This window comes from Pyrenophora tritici-repentis, chromosome 1 (genome assembly GCF_003171515.1).
Source record: "Pyrenophora tritici-repentis strain M4 chromosome 1, whole genome shotgun sequence".
NCBI classification, from domain to species: domain Eukaryota; kingdom Fungi; phylum Ascomycota; class Dothideomycetes; order Pleosporales; family Pleosporaceae; genus Pyrenophora; species Pyrenophora tritici-repentis.
This window is the reverse complement of record NC_089390.1, coordinates 2,131,345-2,148,398: the sequence shown is the minus strand read 5'-3', so window position 1 is coordinate 2,148,398 and position 17,054 is coordinate 2,131,345. Positions and strand designations below refer to the sequence as shown.

The 17,054-nt window shown below is 51.5% G+C and overlaps 8 protein-coding genes across 8 annotated transcripts; 5 read left to right on the top strand and 3 right to left on the bottom strand.

Annotated features, from left to right (window-relative positions):
* Window positions 1-394: 394 nt before the first annotated feature.
* PtrM4_008660 (DNA modification methylase) lies at window positions 395-1,953 on the top strand (the record flags this gene model as incomplete). The annotated part of the gene is made up of 2 exons (XM_001930840.1): window positions 395-511; window positions 625-1,953. 2 exons carry the CDS (start codon window positions 395-397, stop codon window positions 1,951-1,953), a joined length of 1,446 nt encoding a protein of 481 aa, XP_001930875.1.
* A 917-nt stretch (window positions 1,954-2,870) lies between these two features.
* PtrM4_008650 (CypX, Cytochrome P450) lies at window positions 2,871-4,362 on the bottom strand (the record flags this gene model as incomplete). Its single annotated transcript, XM_066102893.1, has 3 exons — window positions 2,871-3,803; window positions 3,848-4,302; window positions 4,356-4,362. 3 exons carry the CDS (start codon window positions 4,360-4,362, stop codon window positions 2,871-2,873), a joined length of 1,395 nt encoding a protein of 464 aa, XP_065965095.1.
* Window positions 4,363-5,029: 667 nt separating this feature from the next.
* On the top strand, window positions 5,030-5,806 carry PtrM4_008640 (Lipase-GDSL-2 multi-domain protein; the record flags this gene model as incomplete). Its single annotated transcript, XM_001930838.1, has 1 exon — window positions 5,030-5,806. One exon carries the CDS (start codon window positions 5,030-5,032, stop codon window positions 5,804-5,806), a length of 777 nt encoding a protein of 258 aa, XP_001930873.1.
* Window positions 5,807-6,206: 400 nt separating this feature from the next.
* Window positions 6,207-8,040, top strand: PtrM4_008630 (GlpG, membrane protein; the record flags this gene model as incomplete). Its single annotated transcript, XM_001930837.2, has 2 exons — window positions 6,207-7,151; window positions 7,207-8,040. 2 exons carry the CDS (start codon window positions 6,207-6,209, stop codon window positions 8,038-8,040), a joined length of 1,779 nt encoding a protein of 592 aa, XP_001930872.1.
* A 146-nt stretch (window positions 8,041-8,186) lies between these two features.
* On the bottom strand, window positions 8,187-9,746 carry PtrM4_008620 (1-phosphatidylinositol phosphodiesterase precursor; the record flags this gene model as incomplete). Its single annotated transcript, XM_001930836.1, has 1 exon — window positions 8,187-9,746. The coding sequence occupies one exon, from the start codon at window positions 9,744-9,746 to the stop codon at window positions 8,187-8,189; it is 1,560 nt and encodes a 519-aa protein (XP_001930871.1).
* A 714-nt stretch (window positions 9,747-10,460) lies between these two features.
* Window positions 10,461-12,464, bottom strand: PtrM4_008610 (SIR2, NAD-dependent protein deacetylase, SIR2 family; the record flags this gene model as incomplete). The annotated part of the gene is made up of 1 exon (XM_001930835.1): window positions 10,461-12,464. The coding sequence occupies one exon, from the start codon at window positions 12,462-12,464 to the stop codon at window positions 10,461-10,463; it is 2,004 nt and encodes a 667-aa protein (XP_001930870.1).
* Window positions 12,465-13,351: 887 nt separating this feature from the next.
* PtrM4_008600 (uncharacterized protein) lies at window positions 13,352-13,542 on the top strand (the record flags this gene model as incomplete). The annotated part of the gene is made up of 2 exons (XM_066102892.1): window positions 13,352-13,415; window positions 13,436-13,542. 2 exons carry the CDS (start codon window positions 13,352-13,354, stop codon window positions 13,540-13,542), a joined length of 171 nt encoding a protein of 56 aa, XP_065965094.1.
* A 177-nt stretch (window positions 13,543-13,719) lies between these two features.
* Window positions 13,720-16,748, top strand: PtrM4_008590 (Med16 multi-domain protein; the record flags this gene model as incomplete). Its single annotated transcript, XM_066102891.1, has 4 exons — window positions 13,720-13,862; window positions 13,911-14,262; window positions 14,312-14,558; window positions 14,605-16,748. 4 exons carry the CDS (start codon window positions 13,720-13,722, stop codon window positions 16,746-16,748), a joined length of 2,886 nt encoding a protein of 961 aa, XP_065965093.1.
* Window positions 16,749-17,054: the final 306 nt, after the last annotated feature.

Genomic DNA, 17,054 nt, shown 5'->3' with positions numbered 1-17,054 from the left:
GATGCATCTAGCGGATCCCAAGTGAAGAGAAGCGTATTATGGTTATTCACCTTATAGGGACGGTAGGATATGTACAACTATGCCGGATACGGAATGGAGTCAACCTCAATGGTATGATACAGCAAACAGGCGAAGGATGAGGGCCTAAATGTCATGTCTCTGAAAAGAGGTCGACGATCACAGATATCCCGGTCATCTTAGCGACCCAATCAGATCCTGCAGACTCAGACCCACCTTTTGCACCCCAATTTGCTGGTCCGTGACTCCTTCCACATGAGGCAGCACAATGGCGAGTGAGGGCTTGGAGGTCACGTCTGCCGTGCGCATACCTGATTGAGGCACCGCCAAAACTATAAAAGCAAATTTCCAGCCTTGTCCTAAATCTTTCCTTACCATGCCGCAATATCTTGTCAGATTGGCGCAAGCGCACGAAAGCTTTCGGAGAGTGGAATTACAGGCTCTCGCGGACATCGCTGGTGTAACATTACAATTTGTAAGATATGAAGAAGATGTAAGTGTCAATTGGCATTCTTTGGTTGCTCTGAGATTACACCCTTGTCGCCATTCGAGCCAGTGCAACAGATCGCATCTGTGTTTTACCAGTCTACATGCTAACATTTGAAGTCTCCCTACTGTGTTGTAGATCTACCATCAGATGGCGCAGCGCGGAAAGTTATTGCCCGTAGCATCTTGGCGCAAGGCATATACGAACTATGGGGTCAGGGTCCCACTTACGATAGTCTTCATGACTCCGTCCGCAGTATATCTGCTCCCAAATGGTCTCAGTACGAGACTGCATCCTTTCGTTTCACTGTCGAAGGCTATCGGGGTGGCAAGTCGCCTGGGGCTCAGAAAGAAATCATCGACAGCTTCTCTTACATGGCTTTCAAAGGACCGCCAAAGATGCGAGACCCGGATGTTGCCTTCCGTGTGTTCGAAGACTATGACCTGGATGTGAAGGAGCCGAAGTACTTGTATTTTGGGCGCTTCATTGCAGACTCATGTCGTAATGAAGCAAAGAAGAGATTTGATCTCAAGAAGAGACTTTACATTAGCACTACATCCATGGACGCGGAGCTCACACTACTTACAGCAAACATTGCACACGTCTCACCTGGAAAACTATTCTACGACCCCTTCATGGGCACAGGCGGCTTCCCAATAGCATGCGCCCACTTCGGGGCTGTAGTCTTTGGCAGCGATATCGACGGCCGCACAATTCGCGGCACAGGGGGAAGCGCTCGGAGAGGTCAAACTGGCAAATACGACGTTGTTGGCAACTTCAAGCAATACGGCATCGAACCAAACTACCTAGGCTCCTTCGTCTCGGACCTCACCAACACGCCGCTAAGAATCCTCCTACCAGACAAAGACTACACAAAAGGCTACCTCGACGGCATTGTCTGCGACCCACCCTACGGCATCCGCGAAGGTCTGAAGGTTCTCGGCTCCCGCCAGGAGCTGCTAGAAGAAGAGCGCCAATCCCACCAAGATCAGTACAAAGCCCCAGGCTACATCCCACCCAAGCGCCCCTACTCCTTCACTGCCCTCCTCGACGACATCCTCGCCTTTTCCGTCTCCACGCTCGTTGAGGACGGGCGCCTCAGCATGTGGATGCCCACGGCCAACGACGAAGATATCGAACTCATCATCCCCTCGCATCCCTGCCTCGAGCTAACCTCCGTCTGCGTCCAAGCTTTCAACAAATGGTCACGCAGACTGTTGACTTATCGGCGCCGCCGCGAGGAGGAGATTCCAGAGGGCGCTTACGAGGCAAGTAGGAGGGAGTATGAGAAGGGGACGAGGGCTAGTGAGTTGAATGATTTTAGGCGGAAGTATTTTCAGGGGTTTAGGGAGTTTGAGAGTATGAAGAAAGAGTTTGTAAGGATGAAGGCGGAGGAGGGCAAAAATGGGGAAATGGCGGAGGTGACGGTTAAAGATGATAGAGTGTAGATTTATTGCTATACAAGTCTTGACAGTATTACGCGGCATAAGCGAATTGACATGAACGCCTGCCCGATGCCGAAAATTTGATTAGAGTGGAGATTACCCGATGCTCCCTGTTCCCTGTCCGAAATGTTCATCATCCATCTCTCCCTTACTCCTCCTTCTCCTTCTCCATGCCTCGTCACTTTTATACCTCATCCCATTCTACTTATATTCCTTCCCACTCCCCTTCTTATCCTCTCTCCAAAACCCCAACCCAGTCAACGTTTCACCAACAGTCCCCATGAACCCCCTCACCTCCTTCTTAGTGGGCCCCGGAAACTCCGCATCTGGGTGATCCCACTTATAAAGCATATGAGAAAATGTCAAGGCGAACGCTACCTGTACACCAGCCGACACCACACCTATAGTGCATTTCTGTAGCCATGTCAATTTCCCGTCGCGATTTAGGGGCCGGTAGGGGTTTTTTGTATAATGGAAGGGATAGGCTGGGGTTTGGCGGTTGTTAGGAAACGTGCGGATTGGGGTTCGTGGAGTTCGCGGGGAGACGGGTAGGCATCTTACGGATGCGTGCATGATGGTGGTAAGGCGCATGGTGAAGTTTGGTGCTTGTTGATAAGTATGTTAAGCTTTGGGGTTGGTTGAGTTCGAATTTTGTGTTTGAGATTGTAGGAGTTTGCACTTTAACTTTGTACTCGACTTTTGTGCTGGATAGAAGAAGAGCTCTCGGTGGTTGCGCAGAAGCTGTTTTATACATATTTCTACACGTGTCTGCACCATATCTTCTCTAAGCCGATACCCAAATCACGTTATTCAGTTAGACACCCATTTCCCTGCTCGCTGTTTCTGGTACCGAAATCCAGTCTCCACCATATAGCGTACCCTCATACCAAGACCGTACCACCTAATCCAATCACCCATCACTAATGTTCCCGCTTCTTCAATAGTACCTTGGGTCCTACACGATGCGCAACGGACATATCCCACAATTGATACTGATCCTCTCTTGTGCGTCCCCATTCACCGTCCTTGCTGCCACCACCGAGGTTACTCTCCGGATCCTTCATAACCTCATAGGTCCAGATGAATTTTGCAATCACAATCCGCATCTCCAGCCACGCTATGTTTTTGCCTACGCAGCCACGGGGACCTGACGAGAAAGCGCAGAAGGCGCTTTCGGCTAGCGCAACGCTTTCCTCGGTTGAGCCTGCTTCGCCAACGATCCAGCGTTCTGGGCGAAAGGCGAAGGGTTCGGAGTAGGAGGCGGGATTGTATTGTGCGGCCCAGATGGCGGTGCTGACGAGGGTACCTTTGGGGAGGTATTTGTTGTTGACTGTGATGCCGCCATCAAGGACTTGGCGGCTTGGAGTCGCGCTGAAGGGAGGGGCCATGCGCATGCCTTCTTGTATGAAGGCAGTAAGATAGCGACATGATTTGAGTATGTTCCCGCCTTTGATATCATCGTAGTTGGCAAACACATTCAAAATCTCCTTGGCGAGTTTCTCCTGCACACTGGGATTGCGGGTGAGGTAGAAGAAGAGGGCTGACAAGACGGTAGCTGTCGTATCTGATCCCGCAACTATCAAGAGGCCAATCTCGGCTTCCAGTTCTGGGAGCGAATAGCCAACTCCTGTCTCTGGGTCTTTAGCTTGCCAGAGATAGTGGAAAAAGTCTTTTCGCCCATCAGATCTCGGTGCCTTCTCATACTCGATTTGTTGCTGTGTACGAGCCTTCTGGCAGCTAGCGACGAATTGATACCATGACCTAACATCAACAGGAGCGGCCCGTGCTAATAGCTTGTCCAGGCCTCTAGGCTTGAGCCATATCCAGATGGAGATCCATGGCGCCCAAGCAGTCTAGGTGTATTAGCGCGGCCTCGAGCAAGTCGGTAACTGCTTACAGGTGCCAGTGCCTTGATATAACCTGTCAGTGTTTCGGGCACACTTTTCAGATCACTTCCAGGTTCCTTCATATCGAAGCATTTGCCAAAGCAAAGATCCCCAAGAATGTCAAATACCAAGTGAGACGTCTGCGGCGACATGTCAATTGAGTCACTCCATTCGCTACCCTCTCTCTGGTGTTGACCGAGAAGTTCGATCCACCGATCTATATTGGTGTGAATGAAGGGTTCTGCAGTACGAATAGCGGACTCGGAGAAGGCATAGTTCAACACTCGCCGTTTGCGAGCATGGATCTCATTGGAAGTCGAATTCCAAGTATTCAATGCGTCAATGGTACGCCTCCATATAACGTAGGAGTCGCCTTTCCTCACGTTCCCTCGATGGCCATAGATTTGCCGTTGGCCATCCGGGGTATTGATGCATACGGCATTGGGCTGGTATCGAAACTCGGGACCTGTAGAAGTAAGCAAGCCTTCACAGACAGTTGAATGTAGAAGGATTATATACTGACCATATTGGTCTTGTAACCTGAGCATCCATAAATGTCTACTCTGCTTCCTTGTATGCCACCATGATGGAAACGAAGATATCTTTGCCAATGTCGGACCTGGGTATTTAGCGAGGGGATGAAAGTATAGCCTGTAGATTACAGTCCCGATGATGTACGACAATAGAAGCGAGAAGCCCAAAGCAAAAGGTTGGACGCCTTGTAATTGAGTCACGGCTCGTTCGGAAGCCATGGTTCGATGTAGATAGCATTCAGAAGGCGGCCTGTGTGTCTTATAATAGCCTCCATGCAGGGTTCATACAAGCGAACTCGTAAGTAGGGTGCGGATCGATCCGGTATTCGCACTAAGACGATGAGGCTCTTCAACGTTCAAAGTAGATGAAGGTGATGTAGTAACTATGCCGAGCGGATTTTTGAGCTTAGCGGGAATTGAAGATTTGCCGAGACCGATTGGTGGAATTGCTCGAGATGTGCTCGTACTTGCCCACACGTACCACTCTGTCATATTCATCTGGATAATATGATAAGCCCTAATTTTGGAAACATGGGTAATGGACCTCGGGAGTCAGATTCTTGGGTATATAATGAATCATTCGCTCCCAACAGGATAGGGTGATATACGCGTCAAGTCAGTGAAGTTCCATTCGGGCCGTATCAAGTGCTGAAACCCAAGATGCATATCCCCACTACCCTATACTACTTTACACTCTTCACTCCGTTTACTGCGGCTCTCCCGGCTCAGAGCGCAAAAGTCAAACCACCATTCTTTGTTCTAGCCGGCGACTCCACAACAGCGGTCCAATCCACCGGCGGCGGGGGCTGGGGCACCGGTTTCTTGGACACGACGCTCGGCAATGGCTCATCAGGAAAGAACTACGGGCACAATGGCGCTACGACAGTATCGTTTCGGGAAGGTGGTGATTGGGCAAATGTTCTTGCAACAGCCAAGACAGTGTCAAGAGACTACACGCCCTACGTGACGATTCAGTTCGGGCACAACGACCAGAAGCCTGCGGCGAACATCAGCATAGCAGCCCTAACCGCCAACCTGGTCGCATTCGTAAAAGAAGTCCGCGCGGTCCCAGCGACGCCTATCATCGTCACCTCGCTGAGCCGACGCAGCTACGACTCGACGGGTCACGTAGTGGAGAGTTTGGCCGACGTGACGGCCGCGGCGAAGGCGGCTGCTAAGCAGAGTAGAGCAAATATGATTGATCTGAACGGAGCAAGTACGAAGTACTTGAACGCTATCGGTGCCGACGATGCGCACAAGTATAATCTAAATCCGACGGATAACACACATCTGAACGCCGGGGGAAGCATTATATTCGGCAATTTGGTGGCAATGCTAATTGATGACGAGATAGCGCAGCTGAAGGATTATGTCAAGCCTATAAATTCTATCCAGGAGGCGTTGGAGAAGGGCGAATTTGTCTTTGCCAGGCCATAATGTAGAGATAGGCTCGTACCCGAAGGAGATGGGAATGTTCCATGTCGGAGGTGGTGAAGATAGATGAGGCGTAAATCCAGTTGTGAGGCAATAATACAATGTAATTTAATCTTACAAGTCCAATGCATAGCATAATGGCTGGTGGGTGTATACCTATGAGAGCCATGTGTTGATGGAGACGGCGGGGAAGTGTGAATGTCGGCAGGGCTGAACACAGACTCCGACATGCCGAACATTTGCAGGACAAAGTAGGCATGATTCATTCAGCACTCTGAAGCGCACCGCTTACCGATGATGCATTGCTCGCCCGAGAGCGCACGGGAAAACAACAAGACTGCACTGTCATAGCCGGGAACTGTAGAAGAAGGCGTGGGGCAGACAGGCAGGCGCATATGACCCAATGTCTCTTCTTCGACCAACATGCGCACTCGCACGGCGACTGTGTACCACACAACCACAGCTGGAGCAACCTTACAAATCGGGTTTGCTAGCTCTTTTACAACGACACAGATCATTACGACCGCAATGCCGCTCCTTCACCTCCACACCCCACTACCGAGCGAAAGTCATAGACACGCCACAGCACCCTGTCATCCCACAATCACGCAAGCGCACTGTACGGATAGGGTCATTACCCGAAGGCCCCGTGCAGGACCAGACAATACAGCGTATATTTGGCCGCCGATTATCAGCACAGGATGGCAACAACGTGCTGCGCATACTGCACCACCGGCGGACGGCAGGCTCGCTCGCCGACTACGGCGTAGATAACCTAGGCAAGCAGTTCACGCACGTGAATAGGGAGTTGGCATTAAAGGGACTTGAATGGCTCCGCGAGAAATATCCCATAGATGAAGCGCGCGCCGCAGAAGAATGGGCAGAGAAGGAAGCAAACCGCATCGCCTACGAATTATGGCTGGCCGACCCAGAAACAGAGTCCAAGTACAAGGACCCCGCTCGTGCATTCCGCGAACAGCAGGAGAAGGAGGAAAAGGAAAGACTGCAGCAAGAAGCCGATAACCGCAAGATTGGCATACTACACGCAGGCAAGAGTCAATTCGAGCTCAACATTGAGGAGAAGCGGAGACAGCGTCTCGAGGAAATCACACGCAAAGCAGAAGAGAAGGAGCGCGAGGAACGGGCAATGGAAGAGAAGCTTGCGACAGGAGAATGGGTCCGCACACCCACAGGTACCCAACTCATGAAGCCGGGTCAAGAAACCTACGTCGACGTCTTCGGCCGCGAGCAAGTCAGCCGCAGGAAAGAGATCATGGAGAAGTACCGCCAGGAATCCGTCACCACCAAAGCAAAAACTCCAGAGGAACTTCTCGCAGAGACCACTCTCGTACGTCTAAACACCCTGTCTTTCCCCAACCCAACATCTACTAACAAACAACCAGCTTCAACGCCTCTACCCCATGACCGCCTTCGTTCTCTTCACCGTAATCCTCTCCTGGGGCTTTGCACACTACTACATCCCGCCGGACCCATCCTGGCGCCTCTTCCCCGACCTCGCCCCCTCAACCGCCACCGTCGCCGCTCTGGTTGCCGCAAACCTCGTCGTCGCAGGCTTATGGCGCGTCGTGCCCCTCTGGCCCTTGATGACGCGCTTCTTCATGCACGTCCCCGGTTACCCACGCGCCGTCCAAAGCATCCTCAACGTCTTCTCCCACCAGCAATATGAGCACCTTCTCGCAAACATGATGATGTTGTCGCTTGTTGGCTTCGCGTGCTGCGATCTCGTGGGCCGCGGCGTGTTCATGGGCACGTATATTAGTGCTGGCGCTGTAGGTACGCTGGCCTCCCTTTACTGGGCGAATGTTGGCAAGGGGAATATTACTTCGTTTTCTGTGGGTGCCTCGGCGGCTATCTGGGGTGTCGCGGCCCTGTACTGCTTGCTTACGGATCAGGATACTATCAAACTGCCCGTTCCCAAGGATGCAGAGGTTACATTTTGGCCCAAGATGCTGTTTGCGGCGTTTTTGGTCTTGGAACTTATAAGTGCCTCCAAGAAGAGGGTCAGTACGGTAGATCATGCGAGTCATTTTGGAGGCATGTTTGTAGGGATTAGTACGGCGGGATATTTGAGAGCGACAGGGTGGCATGGGAGGAAGGGCGGGGCGCAGGATAGTGTACAGGAGAGGGCGGGCGTAGAGCCGAATGTGGTTGACCCTGGGGCTGCTGTTAGGGAGGGGATCAGGGAGGTTAGGGCTACGTTGACGAAAGATAAGTAGAGTGGCCTTGATTTCTTTCTGAATAGACAGAGATGAGTGATAGGAGAACGGCTGTTGTATAACACACCTGTATATAAATCAAGAGGTAACTACTCTATCGCAATCTTTGTATACATACACACCCCATCTACACATCACCAAGTCTCTCATCCAACACACGCCTTCATCTTCAATAAAACACCCATATTCATACCCACCACCAACCTCACCAACTCCCAATCCCCACCCTCACCCACACAATCCATAACCACAACCCCTGTACTCCCATCCCCGCTCCCCGCCCTCTTCACCCCACCACTCATTTCCCTACTCTCCTCCACCTCCCCCGGCTCTCTCGTCTCTCTCGCCGGCCGCTCCAGATGATGACCCCCACAAAGCCACTCCTCCATTCCCTTATTCACAATCTTGGCAATCGCACCCGGCCAACACGCCTTCTTCCAGAAATTGCTTCCAGACAGGAAGTTCAGGTATAGCGGGCCTGGCGGTACGGGATTCACGACATCGGTCGACACACCTGGGATGGGGTGTATAGCGGCGGCAGCGCGGACGAGATGATCATTGCAGTGTTGGAGTTTTGTTGGGATGGATTCGGGGATGAGGACCTCGCAGAAGTCTTGGAGGCAGAACGTTGGTGTGGGGAAGTGTGGGGGGAAGAGAGCGTGGGAGGCGTTGTGGGGCCAGGCTGTTGCGTCTAGACCCGTAGTTTGGGGGTTGGATGGTGAGGGAGAGGATGGGGGGTTGGCGGTGTTGTAGCGGCGTACTAGGACTAGTTTGCCTCGGACGGTGCCTAGGTAGGGGATTTTGGGGTCAGTGTACCAGTGACTTTGTTTGGGGGCGATGTAGTGGTCTTGTAGGATGCGTGCAAGATATTCGTCTGTTGCGCTGCCTACGCCTTCTCTTTTCAGGCTAATGAGAACGGTCTCGCTTGGATTTGCTGCGAGGAAGTCGTAGCATATTTTTAACATGGGTTCAAGATATTTTGGCCCTGTCAGACTAATGGGGAATGCGCCGTGCACGAGATACAGGTCTTTTTTCTGTGGGTCGGTTGCGTGGACGGGCTGGACGCGTATGTCGAGGAAGCGGATTCCGTTCTCCAATTGCGTCTTTACGTCATGGACCTGGCAGCGAACGGATGGTAGAGCGCGGTAATGGGTGTGAGAGTTGTGAGTTCCAGGTATACTCATGGCTGAAAGAGGGAGATCGTCTGGTAATGCTGACATCCATGAGGTGTATCTGGAAATGTGGTTGGAATGAATGGCCAGATGCGGAATTGGTTTCGACGGATGAAAAAGCGCCTTGTATGTTGGTGGCAGCGAGTTTCCCGAAAGCGGCGTGAAGGTTTGGGTAGACTTTTGTGTGTATGAAGGGTGAGTGTCGACGCGGTGGCGTTCTTGGCCTGTTTGTATGATGAGGCGAAGAGTTGGACTTGACAGTTTTGTCGTGGCTCCAGCCTCTGCTGAGTCGGAGAAACGCAGCGTGTATGATTCAAAAGGCTGGAGTGTGATGTTCATATCTTGGTGGATGAAGCTTTGCGCGTGTCCGCTGAGTTCAGGTGATGTAGGAGCCAAGGTAGTCGTATTCTTTGAGCTGAAGACGTATCCTCTCGCTTTTGACTGTAGGGTATTGGGATCTTCAAACCGCTCAATGCGTGCTATCGATATGACCGTTTGCGTCAAATTTCGCACGGTAAGCGGCGGAGAAGACATTCCCGAAGTTCCAGCTCTTTCAGTTTGTGAAAGTTGTTATCAAAGAATAGGGTAACTTAGTGTTGGCAGAATGTCAAGATGTACCAAATCAACAAATCTGCAAACTTCTAGATGTTAGACCACAAAGATTCTATCGTAGATGCCCATCAACAATCAAAAGTCGAGATGCAATGCATGAAAACGCTTGCGCGAGCTGTCGAGTGAAGGAATGTAAAGAATGAGTGGTCAGCAAAGTGAGTGCACGTCCAAGCGCCAAGGTGACAACGCTATTAGGGAAAGCGCGCCTGGCACAACATTCAGAAAACGTGATCTGAGGCAGCAGTCAAAAGAGAAAGTGTGTGTAGATTATCAAGGTACGGCATGGAACAGAGTCGTACTACTACATCTACTTCTTAAACAGCACTAAAATCGATACCAATAATCACAGTAGCAAAAGATTAACCAGCAAGGCCGCAGCCGTAAACCATCATTGAACACCGCACTATATTTAGAAGGACCCAAAGCATTGTGTTTTGCTCCACCAGGGGATGGCCTGGGTATCATGCAATCGAAAAGCCAATAGCTAAAATCTACCTACCTAGTAATGAGAAAAGTACAGACACAGCTGTCTCTGTCTGCCCTCATTAGTGAACGCCTAAACGCACCCGATACCATAACGCAAATGCAAAAATTGCCCTAGTGATTGTACTGCAAACGCCGAGAATGCAATTAACGCTAACAGAGCAGGTGATTCATATTTTTGGGCACCGCCCCCGTGGGACTTTCGATGATGTGCCGCTGCGCGCTACCGGATGATGAAGGACGAAAATCATCCCTAGAGGATGTAGCACGCGCGTATGCCATCTCCTCTTGGAGTTGGGCACTTGGAGTGCGGTCCTTGGTTGGTGTAAAGCTCTCGATGGGTGGCCGCTTTGGTGAGTGATTGTTACGGCCGTCCACATTCGACACGGGTCTGAAAACATAGTCCGCCTTGATCTTAGTCAACCGTGTGGTCTTCCTCGGAGTGGCCGGAGAACGGGTCTTTTGGACGTGAATGCTCTCGCTGACGTTTTCTTTAGGCTTCAACTGTGGTTGCAGCGTGTATTTGGACTCGATGACTGTAAGGCTGGCATCGGAAGCTTTCTTAGTCGAAGATCTTGCAGTGCCCTTCGTAGCCTTGAAGACATTGTTGATAGCGGGCACATCATTCTTCGACTCCTTCTTCGACTTCCTGCTTGCTGCCGCTTTCTTCGGCTGGGCCTTGGGCCTTTTCGGGAGTCCTTTATTTGCGACTTTTCCAAATAGGTCCATCTGTGCATCAGTCTTCCGCTTTGTACCCTTCCTCGATGGCGTGTCCGGCTCCTCTTTATTGAAAGATTTGGGAAGAATGCGAGGACTTTGACCAGGTGTCAACTGGCCAGCGTTGCGAAGTACACCTGGTTTGCGAGGGGTGCCAATAACAACCTCTGCTCTTTGCTTCTCCTTGACTTTGCTAAGATCTTCATCGGTGACAGTCTTATAATCCATGGGATCATCCCATCGTCGCATTTTCGCGTGGCGAGCAACTTCGTCACAGGGTCCCTTCACGACCAGATCCCATTTATCTTCGAGGTCTTTGCCTAGCGGCTCGGGGTCGTTATTAAGCCAAACTGTTACGCCGTCCTTTCGATCGCGCACAATGTTGCACATTTCCCGGGCGATGCGTCGTACCCCAGGGACCTTTAACGTGGTACCGGCTACGATAACAGCATCCGGCCGCATTCGCATATCATGTGATGCGCAAGAACCAATAGACTCGTCATCAGGATTGTATTCATTGTAGAGAACCATGCGAGGCCGCAATCGCCCAATTCCATGGCTTCGCTTGTCAGCGAACAGGCGGATTTCATCGTTTTCCACGCAGCTCGGGCACGGCGGGGGTTTAGGTCCATTGAATTGTTCGGCGTCGAAAGGCGCCAAGGCGTGGCATTTCGAACAAACCATGTAGTCAAGACCTCCGTGCACCTGCACAGTCTTTGGCCAAGGTCCCTTCTTAGGTAGTGGGACTTCTGTGCTCAAGGGTGGTAGGGAGGTGTCTATACCGTCGACGTTTTGGGTGTAGAGTCGCATCAAGCGCCCTTCTTGAGCGAGAGTTGCGAGAAGATGGTGGAAGGCAGTGGGCTCTGCTGACTTGGTGTGCTGTGAAAGTGTGCGCACCATGTCATGAAAGGTAGATGTAGACGTGTCATCCTGGTATACAGAGGCATCAAAGAGATCCTTGCCGGACGATTTGAGCTTGTGCTCCTTCTTGAGCGTGTTGAACAAGCCCGTTGAGGATCGGAAGTCTGGAATGCCGGCCGACACGGATATACCTGCACCTGCAATGACAACAATCTTGCGCTTCTTGTGCAGGACGTTTAGCAAGCGCTGCAGTTGTGGCAGTTCGTCTTGGTTTATTTCGGTTGTGGAAAGATCGAGATATTCGGCTGTGCGCTCCTTGGGCTCGGCAATCTTTCGTCTTTTCGAGGGGCGCGGGTTCTCGTCATTGCTGGAAGGTGGTGAAGGCATGTCTTCTGGCGCGGGTGTGGTCTTGGCAGAAGACCGTCGAGACGAGGATGGGGAAACGTATGCGCGCTGTTGAGCGAAGGATCTGCTGAGCTCCAGCGGGGGGGTGGGCGACCGAGAGAGGATCGAGAGTTCAGAATCTGAGCTCTCGGCCAAGGGCGAGCTTGGCCCTTCATTTAGCGTGTCGGCAGCCATTGTGAAGGAAAAGAGGCGGGTGGAATGTTATGGCGTATACAGCAATAGGCAGCGACGGGTCGCGTGCGGTGTGGAAGGCTCGTGAGTGAAGGCAAAGCGCGCTGCGACTTTGAGGACACACGGTACCGCGTCTATGCTACAACACGCTTGATAGCTTGGCCTATCGCGACAAAGTCCTTCATGTATGTATTCAGGCTATTTTCTCCGAGTATGCCGCGTACGGAGGATGTGTAAAGAGGGTGAGAACGTGGGTAAGCAGGGACGGAGGGCTGTGGGTCGTGACTACCACGAACTGCTGTTGGATCTCCGTCGAGGAAAGCCGTACGTAAAGGGTAAGCGCGCTAGGCCATTGCGACGATTCGAGAAAGCGCGTCGAAAAATAGGCAGGCGCGTCTGGGATAGCCGGGGTTGTGGTGGTGACGGCGAAGGGTGGGTGGGCCGAGTGAAGAGGTTGGCGGTGGATGCGATGACGGGGAGCGCTGGTTCACCTCGACAACCATAAGACGCCGGGTAGGGATGCCAAGGAGGGAGCTAAACACTGGATCTGTTTACCTTTGGAACGAAGACTGTCTGTGCAGAAGCGACCGAGATCTGGCGCACGATATGGGGACACGCGAGTTTATAGCATATGTGAGATTGACTTGTTGCTCTGTGAATGGAGTTTTTGGTCTTTGTTTGCCATTCTTCATTATGGACAGCGTGCTTTCATGTAAGTTATGTCCCAGCGCACATGCAGCGAACCGTTTCCTTGAGTACATATTGCAGGGACGGATCAGTGCGTACAGCGGCCATGTGCAATGCGCAAGTCGCATACATGCAAATGCGAAGCCTTGGTCTCGACTTCTGTCACATCCTTCACGACAATCCCTCATTAGCACTCATCCACAATGAAGGATGATGCTGGACACATGACTGCAGCACGAAGCACCCGCGAACAGCACACGGCGCTACGTAAGGTGCGCTAACTCTAGTCTGCGTTAGCTGGGTTTCGCTTACTTCCGCGAGCTGGTCTCAGTCCGTCTGCCAACCAGAGCGTAGCCTCACCAACTTCATGGCTGCTCCCCAGCTGTCGTTTTGAGAAGCTTCCCTTCTCTTCTTTTCTGTTATCTGTGATACCCGGCGACTAACTTGGTCGCCACTCTGGCGCTCATTGAACAGCTCCTTCTCGCTTGACCACCCTCGCCCGACGTTTGTTTTCCCATCATCATATCTAACTACCTTGCATCAGCCTACAGGCAGGGGACATCTCGCCCAAATGGACGGCGCAAGCTACAACATGGACGTGGACGATCTGTTCGGAGACTCGGAACATGTCAACATCACCACTATCAACACAATCCCGCCACTAAAAGGCCTCGACGGGCGCATTGACGAGCTAGCGTCCAGTGGCTGTTGCCAGTAAGACACATCTCAAGTGAGTCTACATGCTTGACTAAGAAGTAATAGGAAAATCTCATGGTCTAAGAATGGCTGCGTGGCATACATCAGTCCTGATGGCTACTCTGTCAACCTGAAGATCTTCTCGTATGACCCTGAGACCGGCAAATGGAACCTTGGGAAGGCTGTTCCACTGGAATTCCCACAGAATCGGGAGGTCTTTCCATTAACCCACCTGTCATGGAGTCACCTAGGCAATGATCTTGCCGTCATGGACGAAGCAGGTCGTGTCATGGTCTTCTCGTGTGCCATGGCCTTGGACCGCATGCAATTCAGCAGAGCCGATATACCTCATCCTGAATCCGAAGTAGATGCAGTCGTAGGCATGCACTGGCTGGCGATTCTGCCTTATTCGCAAAAAGTAGGGCTACCACTAACTCCTTAGAAAAACTGTACTAACTCTCTCCTAGAACCTCATTGCTTGGTCAGCTGCCCGAGAGGGAAACAAGTGGAAGTGGAATATCAGACAACACTTGTTCAACAACGCGCATCATCCCGTCGATGGCAAAGCGTCTCTCATTTACCTCAAGAGGCACGGCGAACTCAAGCTTCGCTTCCAGCAGAATGACAACTACTGGCAAGAAGCATCTGCCCAGCTTGGGCCCATGCTCTCAACAAAGGAGCCCTTTACCCATGCAGCGTTTGCGTCCAACAATGGTAATACCCCTGATTTACCCTGATATCTACTTACTGATCCCTGTAGACAACACTCTTCTGTTGACAGCCTACGACGTCAAGAGAAGGCTTTACCTGTATCGTATCGAAACAGTCTGGAACGTCCCAGCAGATAAGCGCAGTCAAAATGCAGGTCCATTCGAGAAACCAACGATTCAGGTCTCATTAATAGCCATGGAAGACGATTGTAACCCCGTTGACATGACAAATGACGATCTGAGTAACGGTACAGAATCGAGGGGCACAGCTGCTGCTCAACTAACCCACCTCAACTTCCTTCCCGTTACACCCCAGCAGGACGATGTCTCTATACCCACCATCCAGGCCATATTCTGCAAACCACCAAATCCCATATCATATGACTTAAATCCCCAGGAGTCGCGTTACAGCATCGTCGTCAAATGGGAAGTGCATCAAGAGCAAAAAAGTCAGCTACATCCAAGTCTGGACCAGGTCACGTCAAAGAAGAAAAGCGTCAGTTCAATACCTGCTCAAAATACCTTTGTACTCAAGAGGCAGCTTGATTTTGCACTCCATGCAGTCGTCTTAGCCTTCTACCCCATTTGGTATGATATGCTCTTTGCCTTTTGCTACAGCGACGGTGCAATAGAGTTCAGGAAACGTTCTACTATGGAGGGTATCCTGCCAGATGACAACACCGACACCGTGACCTCGCTCTTACAAGCCGGATACATTTTCCAACATGCCGAGCCTTCACTACATGTGGCTTTCTCGCCCAACCACTGCATAGCTGTGTGTATGCAACTAGATGGTACTACAAAGCTGCGCTCGATGGAGTACTCACATGGCACACTAGCTACAGGCGATGACGAGCCACAGCACTCAGCAGCACTTGCAGCACTAACTCTCCAATTCGCTTCAGCCGCGAACCAGTACTTCTCGAGCGACGACATCTTCGCCATTGTCGGACCAATCAGCGAAAAGCGAAAACACGACTTCGTCAACCATCTCTTTGAGGGTCTCCAAGTAAACATCGACTGCGGAATTGATGAGAACGCAACCAATCACTTCATCTTGATGGGGCGGTCACCCTTCTTCGTCAAAAATCTTTCGGCAATGCATCTTCTGGGACTTGAAGGTGGCATCAAGCGCTCACTCAGCAGTAAAATGGCTTGGATGATCCTCAACGTCAAGTACCTTACACAGATCTTGACGGCCGTGTTCCGTCTACATGGCGACCCAGGGAAAACGAACCTCAAGGCCGAATACGTGCCCCCAATGATTGGAACCTGCAGATGGACCATGCACTTCATGGCATACATACTGGACGAACTCTTCACCCTAGGACGCGCCCTGTCCGACATCCCCCCGGTTGAACTAACGCGTGAAGTCCTCGAAGCCAAAATGCACGAGCTCAATAACCCCTCCGTCCTCTTCCTCCTCTCCGCCTTCCCTCGCGCCATGATGAAAATGTGGGCGCAACCAATTCAATGGGTGAAACGCAGCGCCGAAGCCCACACCGCCAACCCAAACGCACCCACGCCCTCCCCCGAAGCAAAAAAGCTCTTCACCCCCCTCCTCTCTGCCGTCACCGAATTACCCTTTGAATGGCGCTGGTTCGAAGTCCTAATCTGCGAAACACAAAACCACGTCCGCGGCATCTACAGACAACGCTCCCAATCAGAAGCCCAACGCAACGTCCTCGAGCGCCAGCTCCTCGTCGGCAAAATCCCTGATATCCTCTTTCCAGTCGCTAAACGCCTCGTCACTGATACCCTCTGGAATAGCAACCAGGCAAACGCTTGTCTGGCGGATAAACTTGATCTGGGAAAACTCATGTTCTTCGATACTACGTGGTTGGGTCTTGAAACTTCTAAACGTGCGGCTACATGGCATGATACACATGTCGTAGATGTGTGCCAGAAGATGATTATCCGTGGTACGGGCACGGTTACGCATCCGGTCAATACGGGGCATGGGTCGCGCAATCGCAGCGATAGCATTGCTAGTGCTGCGGGGGCGAATGGGGAGGACAAGAAGAGGAAGGGGATGTTGAGGCAGTGTGTGAGGTGTGGTTCTTGTATGGAGGATGTGTTTCCGGGGCTGCAAGGGTATGCGCCGCATCATTGTCAGTGGCTCATGGGCGTGAGTAAACATTGTATTTGTGGGAATAGCTGGATGCTGGTTGAAAGCAAGGGAAAGGCGAAATGAGGTAAATGATGAAAAACTTGCCGTACTTCAGTACGGCATTCGAGGGTTGGTATTTATTTTGGATAGAAGACAGGCCCACCATGAAACACCGGTGGAGCAGCAAAGTCGAGAAATTGAACAACTCGAGAACGCGGATATTTCAAACTTGGCAGTCACGAAGCTTAAAGGTCACAAAAACATTGAAATTATAATTGTGCTCATGTGTTTGCTTATTCATTCAGTTGCAGACTTGCTGCTTTTCATGTATCTCATCATAAGAGTGCATCGGAATCGTAAACACATACACACTGACAGAAGAGCCAAGGC